General features: G+C 43.0%; 1 protein-coding gene across 1 annotated transcript in view; it reads left to right on the top strand.

The window, feature by feature from the left end:
- Positions 1–11,347, top strand: part of ACVR1 (activin A receptor type 1) — a 166,291-nt gene that overhangs the window by 89,806 nt on the left and 65,138 nt on the right. Inside the window, exon 4 of the mRNA XM_053698318.1 lies at positions 9,677–9,894. Within this exon, the coding sequence (XP_053554293.1) occupies positions 9,677–9,894 (218 nt within the window). The remainder of the gene's footprint in view (positions 1–9,676; positions 9,895–11,347) is intronic.

Genomic DNA, 11,347 nt, shown 5'->3' with positions numbered 1-11,347 from the left:
CACTGAAAAAGTTCCTAGAAGGCTTGAAATACCCCCCTGGGATAGTTGAAGTCACAACAAAGGCTGTGACTGGGACTGTAGTGGGGTTTAAAATTGCAAACGGCTACGGTTTCCACATTTTAAGGGTTAACAGCTTGAAAATTGGGGTGCAATACTTTGAATGCATTAAGACACTGTGGTGAAAATTGGTAAAGATTGGATAATTCCTTCATAGTTTTTCACATATTCAGTAATAAAGTGTGCCCTGTTTAACATTTAAAGAGACAGTAACAGTTTTGTTTTAAAACGGTTTTTGTACTTTATTAACCAGTTTAAGCCTGTTTAACATGTCTGTACCTTCTGATAGATCATGTTCTGTATGTATGGAAGTCAATGTGGTTCCCCCTTCAAATATAGGTGATAATTGTGCCATAGCGTCCAAACACAGTAAAGACAGTATTGTCAAAAATAATAAGGTTGCCCAGGATGATTCCTCAGATGAAGGAAGTAGAGAGTTCTACATCTTCTCCTTCTGTGTCTATACCAGTTATGCCTGCGCAGGCGACCCCTAGTACTTCTAGCGCGCCAATGCTTGTTACTATGCAACAATTGACGGCAGTAATGGATAACTCCATAGCTAATATTTTATCCAAAATGCCAGCATTTCAGAGAAAGTTTTAAACACTGTAGAGCAGGAGGGCGCTGATAATTTTTCTGTCATACCCTCACACCAGTCTGAAGTGGCAGTGAGGGATTGTTTCTCAGATGGAGAAATTTCTGATACAGGAAGAATTTCTCAGCAGGCAGAACCTGATGTTGTGACATTTAAATCAGAGCATCTCCGCGCATTACTTAAAGGGCCATTATGCACTCAAAAAAATATTGGCTAATTAAATAAAGCATTAAAAGAAAATAAAGTTTTAAATTAACATGTATTATCAATTTTAATGCTTAAGGTCCTAAAAATTATGTTAAAGTTTAAAGTCCTCTGACTTCATGAGAATACGTTTGTAGTACCCAGTAGCTGCAGAACAAGGCTTTTTTCCACAGTCCCTAACTTGTGTTTAGAAAGCCCTCCTGCTGGAGCGGTCTCTGTAATGTGCTTTGTGTGCAGTAATATGTTGAAAGGCAGAAACTATGTAGATATACACAGAAGCTGAAGAATTCCACTTCCCTTTCCCCCTCCGGTTACCACAGATCTCCTCCAGTCTCTGCACACCCTTATAAATGCCGTGGTAACCGAGAGGGGGGAGGGAAGTGGAATTCCTGCAGCGTTAGAACGGACAGAAGGGAAAATATGCTGCTGAGTTTATTAGCTTCTGTGTATATCTGCATCTGCTGATTTCACACAGTCCGTTCTAACGCTGCAGGAAATCCACTTCCCTCCCGGTTACCACGGCATTTAATTAGAGTGTGCAGAGACTGGAGGAGATCTGTGGTAACCGGAGAGGGAAAGGGAAGTGGAATTCTTCAGCTTCTGTGTATATCTACATTGTTTCTGCCTTTCAACATATTACTGCACACAAAGCACATTACAGAGACCGCTCCAGCAGGAGGGCTTTCTAAACACAAGTTAGGGAGTGTGGGAAAAAAGCCTTGTTCTGCAGCTACTGGGTACTACGAACGTATTCTCATGAAGTCAGAGGACTTTAAACTTTAACATAATTTTTAGGACCTTAAGCAGCAAAATTGATAATACATGTTAATTTAAAACTTTATTTTTTTTAATGCTTTATTTAATTAGCCCATATTTTTTTGAGTGCATAATGGCCCTTTAAGGAGGTGCTATCTACTCTGGATGATTGTGACAATCTGGTCATCCCAGAAAACTTGTGCAAGATGGACAAGTTCCTAGAGGTCCCGGTGCACCCTGATGCCTTTCCGATACCTAAACGGGTGGCAGACATAGTGAATAAGGAGTGGGAGAAGCCAGGCATACCTTTTGTCCCTCCTCCTATATTTAAGAAATTGTTCCCTATGGTCGACCCCAGGAAGGACATATGGCAAACAGTCCCTAAGGTCGAGGGGGCGGTTTCTACACTAGCCAAACGCACGACCATTCCCATTGAGGACAATTGTGCTTTCAAAGATCCTATGGATAAAAAATTGGAGGGTTTGCTTAAAAAGATTTTTGTACAGCAAGGTTATCTCCTTCAACCTATTTCGTGCATTATTCTTGTCACTACAGCGGCGTGGTTCTGGTTCCAGGGACTGGAAAAGTCGCTCAGTAGGGAGACTCCGTATGAGGAAGTCATGGACAGAATTCACGCACTTAAGTTAGCTAATTCCTTTATTTTAGACGCCGCTTTGCAGTTAGCGAGATTAGCGCCGAAAAATTCAGGGTCTGCAATTGTGGCGCGCAGAGCGCTCTGGCTAAAGTCTTGGTCGGCGGATGTATCTTCCAAGACAAAATTGCTTAATATCCCTTTCAAAGGTAAGACCCTTTTTGGGCCAGAATTTAAAGAAATTATTTCAGACATCACTGGGGGAAAGGGCCATGCCCTCCCACAGGATAGGCCTTTCAAGGCTAAGAATAAGTCCAATTTTCGTTCCTTTCGCAATTTCAGGAACGGACCGGCTTCTAACTCGGCAGCCTCTAGACAAGAGGGTAACGCTTCCCAGACTAAACCAGCTTGGAAACCAATGCAAGGCTGGAATAACGGTAAACAGGCCAAGAAGCCTGCTGCTGCTACCAAGACAGCATGAAGGGGTAGCCCTCGATCCGGGACCGGATCTAGTAGGGGACAGACTCTCTCTCTTTGCTCAGGCTTGGGCAAGAGATGTCCAGGATCCCTGGACATTAGAAATAGTCTCTCAGGGTTATCTTCTAGAATTCAAGGAGCTACCCCCAAGGGGAAGGTTCCACATTTCTCACTTATCTTCAAACCAAATAAGTAGACAGGCATTCTTACATTGTGTAGAAGACCTGTTAAAGATGGGAGTGATACACTCAGTTCCAACTGTGGAACAAGGTCAGGGGTTTTTACTCAAATCTGTTTGTAGTTCCCAAAAAAGAGGGAACTTTCAGACCAATTCTGGATTTAAAAATTCTAAACAAATTTCTCAGCGTTCCATCGTTCAAAATGGAAACCATTCGAACAATTTTACCTACAATCCAGGAGGGTCAATATATGACTACCGTGGATTTAAAGGATGCGTATCTACATATTCCTATCCACAAAGATCATCATCGGTTCCTAAGGTTCGCCTTTCTGGACAAACATTATCCGTTCGTGGCTCTCCCATTCGGACTAGCCACTGCTCCCAGAATTTTCACAAAGGTGCTCGGGTCCCTTCTAGCGGTTCTAAGACCAAGGGGCATTGCAGTGGCACCTTATCTGGACGACATTCTAATTCAAGCGTCGTCTCTTTCCAAGGCAAAGGCTCATACAGACATTGTTCTAGCCTTTCTCAGATCTCACGGGTGGAAGGTGAACGTAGAAAAGAGTTCCCTGTCTCCGTCGACAAGAGTTCCCTTTTTGGGAGCAATAATAGATTCTTTTGAAATGAAGATCTTCCTGACAGAAGTCAGAAAGTCAAAGCTTCTAAACGCTTGTCAAGTTCTTCTCTCTATTCTGCAGCCTTCCATAGCTCAGTGCATGGAAGTAGTAGGGTTGATGGTTGCAGCAATGGACATAGTTCCTTTTGCTCGAATTCATCTAAGACCATTATAACTGTGCATGCTCCAGTAGACAGGATCATCTGTCTCAGGGAATGAGTTTCTGCAGACCAAAGTGGGTCATTGTCACGACCGACGCCAGTCTATCAGGCTGGGACGCGGTCTGGGATTCCCTGAAAACTCAGGGTTTATGGTCTCGGGAAGAGTCTCTTCTCCCGATCAACATCCTGGAACTGAGAGCGATATTCAATGCTCTCCGGGCTTGACCTCATCTAGCGAAGGCCGGATACATAAGATTCCAGTCAGATAACATGACGACTGTAGCTTACATCATCCATCAGGGAGGAACAAGGAGTTCCTTGGTGATGAGAGAGGTATCCAAGATCATCAAATTGGGGGAGGATCACTCCTGCCACCTATCTGCAATCCACATCCCAGGAGTAGACAACTGGGAGGCGGATTATCTGAGTCGTCAGATTTTCTATCCGGAGGAGTGGGAACTCCACCCGGAGGTGTTTGCCCAGTTGACTCAATTATGGGGCATTCCAGACATGGATCTGATGGCGTCTCGTCAGAACTTCAAGGTTCCTTGCTACGGTCCAGATCCAGGGATCCCAAGGCCACTCTAGTGGATGCATTAGTGGCGCCTTGGTTGTTCAACCTAGCTTATGCGTCTCCACCGTTCCCTCTCCTTCCCAGGCTTGTAGCCAGGATCAAACAGGAGAAGGCCTCGGTGATTCTGATAGGTCCTGCGTGGCCGCGCAGGACTTGGTATGCAGACCTGGTGAATATGTCATCGGCTCCACCATGGAAGCTACCTTTGAGACAGGATCTTCTAGTACAAGGTCCATTCGAACATCCAAATCTAATTTCTCTGCAGCTGGCTGCTTGGAAATTGAACGTTTGATTTCATCCAAGCGTGGGTTTTCAGATTCAGTGATAGATACTCTGGTCCAAGCCAGAAAACCTGTGTCTAGAAAGATTTACCATAAAATATGGAAAAGATATATCTGTTGGTGTGAATCCAAGGGATTCTCCTGGAGTAAGATTAAAATTCCTAAGATCCTCTCCTTTCTCCAAGAAGGTTTGGATAAGGGATTGTCAGCGAGTTCTCTAAAAGGACAGATTTCTGCTTTATCTGTCTTGTTATACAAACGACTGGCAGCTGTGCCAGAGGTACAAGCTTTTGTACAGGCTTTGGTCAGAATCAAGACTGTTTACAGACCCTTGACTCCTCCTTGGAGTCTAAATTTAGTTCTTTCAGTTCTTCAGGGGGTTCCGTTTGAACCCTTACATTCCATAGATATCAAGTTGCTATCTTGGAAAGTTCTGTTTTTGGTTGCTATTTCTTCTGCTAGAAGAGTTTCTGAATTATCTGCTTTGCAGTGTGATCCACCCTATCTGGTGTTCCATTCAGATAAGGTTATTTTGCGTACCAAGCCTGGTTTTCTTCCAAAAGTTGTTTCCAACAAGAATATTAACCAGGAAATAGTTGTTCCTTCTCTGAGCCCGAATCCAGTTTCAAAGAAGGAACGTTTGTTACGCAATTTAGATGTAGTCCGTGCTTTAAAGATCTATTTAGAAGCAACAAAGAATTTTATACAAACCTCATCCTTGTTTGTCGTTTACTCTGGTAAGAGGAGAGGACAAAAAGCTATTGCTACCTCTCTTTCTTTCTGGCTGAAAAGCATTATCCGATTGGCTTATGAGACTGCCGGACGGCAGCCTCCTGAACGAATCACAGCTCACTCCACTAGGGCTGTGGCTTCCACATGGGCCTTCAAGAACGAGGCTTCTGTTAATCAGATATGTAAGGCAGCGACTTGGTCTTCTCTGCACACTTTTGCCAAATTTTACAAATTTGATATTTTTACTTCTTCGGAGGCTGTTTTTGGGAGAAAGGTTTTGCAAGCCGTGGTGCCTTCTGTTTAGGTAACCTGATTTGCTCCCTCCCTTCATCCGTGTCCTAAAGCTTTGGTATTGGTTCCCACAAGTAATGGATGACGCCGTGGACCGGACACACCAATGTTGGAGAAAACAGAATTTATGCTTACCTGACAAATTACTTTCTCCAACGGTGTGTCCGGTCCACGGCCTGCCCTGGTTTTTTAATCAGGTTTGAAATTTTTTTCTTTTTCTTTATATACTACAGTCACCACGGCACCCTATAGTTTCTCCTTTTTCTCCTAACCGTCGGTCGAATGACTGGGGGGCGGAGCCAGAGGGGGAGCTATATGAACAGCTCTTGCTGTGTGCTCTCCTTGCCTTTCCCTGTAGGGGAGGAGAATATCCCACAAGTAATGGATGACGCCGTGGACCGGACACACCGTTGGAGAAAGTAATTTGTCAGGTAAGCATAAATTCTGTTTTTATTCATATTTTCAAATATAAAGATTAGAATACAAGACATGGCTTATTACCTGTAAAGGAAAATAAAGATTCATTAGGATTCTAAAATAAACGTGAATGAGATAAGAAAGTAATGATGATTTCTTGCATACATTTTATTTTCTCAACCCCTTTAATAACTTGATGTTTACATTAATTTTTTAGAACTTTGTTTTATGAGATAATAAATATAGTTATGAAGGACATTAACATGAAAGAAGCCACTGTGTTTTGAAAAACAAAGACACCTGTATTTATGCCAATGTGTCTTCAAGTTTCTTTTGCTTTGCATTTTTCTTCATAAATGTAAAGAGTCCACAGCTGCATTCATTACTTTTGGGAAATAAGAATCTGGCCACCAGGAGGAGGCAAAGACACCCCAGCCAAAGGCTTAAATACTTCTCCCACTTCCCTCATCCCCCAGTCATTCTTTGCCTTTCGTCCTAGGAGGTTGGCAGAGAAGTGTCAGAATTTAATTTGTCTCTTATGGAGGGTAGTACTCTTCAACATGGAACGGGAGTTTTAAGTAATCCTGTCATCCTCTCACTGAGGGCTTGGTTGAAAGTTAGAGTCCAGAGATGCAGGAAGAGTCTTTCTGCGAAACCATCCCGACTCATGTTAACAGCTCCTAAGCAAACAGCGTTGTCTAACTTCTCTTCGCTTCACTGCCTGCTTTCTTCTCTCAAGTCCATGGCGGAGGCGAGGCTACTATCCGTCACACTTGAAGGGCCGTGTTCCTGTTCATTTTACTTCTTCATGAATGTACTGTAACTCATTTGTTCCTGCTAACTCGCATGATAACTACAGGGTCTCAGTGAGACTCCTTTAAGTGTCTTGGAATCAAGGGTTAATATCTCCTGAGGGGGACTATTAAACAGGGGGGTCACTCTCTGTTGCTTCCAATACCCTTGGAACCTTGAGTATTTCTTCCCACATGGTGGGAAAATTAGAGGGTTTAGCGCCTCTTTTCCGCCGGTCGCGACAGTGTTGCTTAGGAAATTGTCCTTTTTGGACTTGTTTCTTTAGTGGTTCTCTTCTTCATTGAGACCTCTTGATTGTCAGTTTCTCCTTGGGATGGGTCGCCTTCGGGGGACTTGGATTCCCTTCAGGAATTGGTTGTTCTTTTTTCGTGACTTTAGACAGTGAGGTCTTTTTGGGCTCCGGTTAGGGGTCCTTCCCACCATCCCGGTGGTATCCAAAGCCATGTTTTACTGTCCTCTGACTTTGAATCTGAGTTGATGTGGAGGGCTGATGTTGCTCTGTTCGGTGACTTGTCCTCTATGTTCCCCTTGTGTCTGGAGCTCGTGGCTAGCTGGACAGCTAGCTCAGCATTCTAATGCTTTGTGGCTACTCTGTACTGTAACACCCCGACGATTGCTAGTTCGATCCCCGGCGAGGTCTACTCAGCCTTTCCTCCTTTCGAGGTTGATAAAATGATTGGGGCGTTAGTCGCACTTTCGAGCATAATCCTATTAATGATGCTTGGACGTCTGTTAGCTCTAGTGTCCTTTCATGGCCCTGGCTCTTTGGAGTGTTGGGCTCCTGCAAGGGGTGGTCTCTTCCCTTTGGATCGGGACTTGCAAGGGCCTCTTGCTCTTGTTATCTGGTTTATTCTGGATTTTTCCCTGGGAAGTCTGTTTTTTTTATATATAAGACGGAGAATTTATGTACCTGGAAGATTGTTTAATCAAAACGTTTGTGGGGCCTGGGCTTCTTGTCCTGATCTTCCGGTTGTCGAGGCTTTGGCTCAGCATTTACTCTTTGAGGATCCCGCTGTGGGATGTTACTGGACCTTATGATCCTAGGACTGGCCAGGGGGTTCCAGTTTCCGGGGTGCATGGGTTTCGCCCTTGTTCTGGCTGTTCTATTTTACAACTTGGCCAGATTTGTTGAGAGCCGGGGCTCCTTGGGCCTTGTCTTGTGCGAACGATACGGTTCCCCTGGGACAGCCAACTACTGTGACCTGATGGTGGGCTTTCCTGCCTAACAAACGGAGGGTTTGCGGTTGCTCAGCTGTCACTTTTGCGCCTGTTTTGTGTGCTCGCACAATGGTGTTTTGAGGTTCTTCTGTGTTCATTAGTGAGGTGGCCTTGTGTCCTCTCGGTTCTTCCTACGACTTCCTGTCTTCTGGGTAGGTTTTTATCAATGCTCTTCTCTTCAGGGGGCTCTTTGTCCTCCTTATGGAGGTGTGGTTCGATTTTTGGAGGCCTCTCCTGTGTTCGGGAGGTTGGAACAGATGTTTATCTGGTTCGGGGACTGGTCTGCTCTTTGAGTTGTTCCTTTCCACCTGGGGAGCTGCTGGCTCCGCATTGAGACTTAGTCGGGTGGCCTTGCTAGATCTCCTTGGGTCTAATGCCTGCTCGTTTGTCTTTAGATTGAGGTGGCTGTGTCCATTCTTCCGCCCTTTTGGGGGCCGGTCTTGGGGTTCCTTAACTTCAGTTCTGGCATTGCTTGGGCTGGTCCGGCTAGGTGTAGGATCTAAGATCTGTTGCTTATCCTCAGGTCTTGGGGGTGCGGGTGGACCTTTTTATTAGAGGTTATGTGCCTCTTCCCCTTTGAGATCTGTGAGTAGGTCTGGCGGCCTCGATTGCCTGGAGTGTGTCCTCTGTCTTCGAGGTTGGGAAATCTGCTAGTTTATTTGGCCGCTTTTTCCCTACGGAGAGTTTTCTCTGTGTCTTCCCAGATGGCAGCGTGTTACTGGACTCGGGCTTTTATCTTCTGACTTTGCTACTTGTAATTTTTCTGTTTGCTCAGTCTCTGAGTTCTGACATTTTGAGGACTTTGTCTTCTGCTGTCTTTTCGGTGCTGTTGCATGATATTTGGGAGATGTTTCTTCTCCTTGGTGATGCCCGATTGCTTCTTGTGGTTTGGGCTTCGTCTCCTCTTGTTCTCGGGATCCATTTGGGTCTCTGTGGACTTGGCCTTCTTTTGAAGGGGGCTTTTTTCCTTTTTTGGGTATCCCTTTGGTTCACCCTTGTCCCCTCCCTTTTTGGGATTTTGGTACTGTACTAGTAGGGGCTGTGTGGGGACCGACTGCTGGGTGATGGCTCTCCTGGTGGAGTGTTGGCTCAGTGTGAGTCTGCTTTGCGGTCTCTAGTTATGCCTTCGGACTATCTGCGGGTCAATGTCCTTGGGGCCTTTTCCTTCTAGTTCTTTTGCCTGACTCCAACAAAGCAGGGATGGGTTGTGGTTATTTTTCAGGCCTGGTGCCCTCAGAATAGGCTGCCTATTGTACCCTCCCGTCTTTGCATTCAGTGTCCTCTATAGCTTGGGTATTGTTTTCCCAAAAGTAGTGAATGCAGCTGTGGACTCATTCCGTTTATGAAGAAAAACTTAAATTATGCTGACTTGATAATTTTCTTTTCTTCAGATGGAAAGAGTCCACAGCTCCCTACCCATATTTTTTCTGTGGTACGTCTCTTATTTTTTATTCTTCTTGCACCTTTTCACCCTGGTATTTCTTCTACCGTTCCTTGTTCCTCTGCAGAATGACTGGGGGATGAGGGAAGTGGGAGGAGTATTTAAGCCTTTAGCTGGGGTGTCTTTGCCGCCTCCTGGTGGCCAGGTTCTTATTTCCCAAAAGTAATGAATGCATCTGTGCACTCTTTTTCCATCGGAATAAAAGAAAATTATCAGGTAAGCATATTTTTTAAGTATTTTCCTTTAATTTCCTTTTTTCCCCCCTTTCAGGGAGGACGCTACAAGGAGAAGCATTAAATTACAGTGTAGAAACCCTAGCTATATTCATTCTTGCTCCTGTGATTGTGTTGATCGTTTTATCTGTTGTGGCTGTTTTGGTCTTCCGAAAAATTCAGCAGCGTCACATGGAGAGGCTTAGCACCCGAGATGCAGAATATGGAACTATAGATGGCCTCATTGCATCGAACGTTGGTGATAGCACACTTGCAGTATGTATCCAAGTGTCACATTTATGGGTTATGAGTTTTTTGTTATTAACATTAGGTTTGCTTAAAAATGCAATTAATCATTCACAGGGAGTAGGAAAAAGCAAGGAACAAACCAAACTTTTTTTAATATAAAATTTACCCTTTTTCATTTTTATAATGACCCTTCTACTTTTTTAAAGTTTTGTCTCAACCAGTAATCTTAAGGTGTTGGACACATAATATCAGAGTATAGATTTTATAAACTCAACATCTATACAAAATACTATAACTTTTTTTATGATAGGGAGCTTAGTGCTTCTTAAATTGTTATTGAGGCTAAGCTAATGTCTAATGCCACCATCTTCCCCTTTCAGGTAAATTTATTTTTTATTTGTGCAAAAAAAAAAAAAATAATCTAAATGGGAACAGTCAAGTCACTATTAAAGGGACAGTGTACACCAATTTTCATTTAACTGCATGTAATAGACACTACTATAAAGAATAATATGCTACTGATCTAAAAATCCAGTGTAAAACCTTTTAAAAATGTACGTAGAAGCTCCCAATTTAATACTGTCAATTAGTTAAGCCTGGGACACCCAATGAAAGGGGCTGATAGCAGAAGCTCCCCCTGCATATGAAAACTATACATTTTTACAAAAACACACCCAGATGGGCTATATAAATAGATCATCTACAAAACATTTATGCAAAGAAAAATCTAGTGTATAATGTTCATTTTTAAATTATAAGAATGTTAAAATAGACAAATGCTAATATGTCTGTTGGATATAAAGAGCACAATTCCAGGGTGGCATTTACCCCTCTCACCCCCTTAGGGCATCCATGATTATTGTTAAAAAAGGAAATGTTCATTGTGTGTTTATCTCCTTTGTATTTAAAAACCTATATGTAATTGTGTGTATGTATGTATATGTGTATATAGAGAGAATAACGTAACATGGCAGTCTGAAAAAAATGTATTGCTGAAATGTAAATTAAAAAGTTTCTTATTTTGTGAATTCTGCCCTCTTGTGGAAAGTTCAAGTATAATTAGAACAATGACTAGTATGACTGCTCTATATTAAATATTGCTTGCTCATTAAATAAGATCCACTTTCTTGCAAATTGACATGCTGTGCCATTTTTGTATTTTTACTACAATTTGGAAGCGCAGTACCTAGTGCAAGTTAATTTTTTTTTAAAAAACTTGTTAAAGGTCCTCTTTGCAATTTAGTCTTCTATATTTTATATATTTGATTAACCTTTCTTTAAATATTAAGTTACATTTTTTCAAAAGTTTAAATGTGCGGGGAGGTAAAATGGTTTCTGTTCTAATGTGATGCTATGAAGATAACGAAAGGACACCCAGTCTGCCCTTACCTGTCGCAACAAAAATGAGAACCAAGTAGCAAAATTGCTCCTACAGGCTGCTCCGCCCACCTCTAGCTCCATTACAAATGCCCACGTTCAG

Source organism: Bombina bombina, chromosome 1 (assembly GCF_027579735.1).
Source record: "Bombina bombina isolate aBomBom1 chromosome 1, aBomBom1.pri, whole genome shotgun sequence".
NCBI classification, from domain to species: Eukaryota; Metazoa; Chordata; class Amphibia; order Anura; family Bombinatoridae; genus Bombina; species Bombina bombina.
Note: the sequence above shows the minus strand (reverse complement) of the source record. Positions and strands in the feature narration are given on the sequence as shown.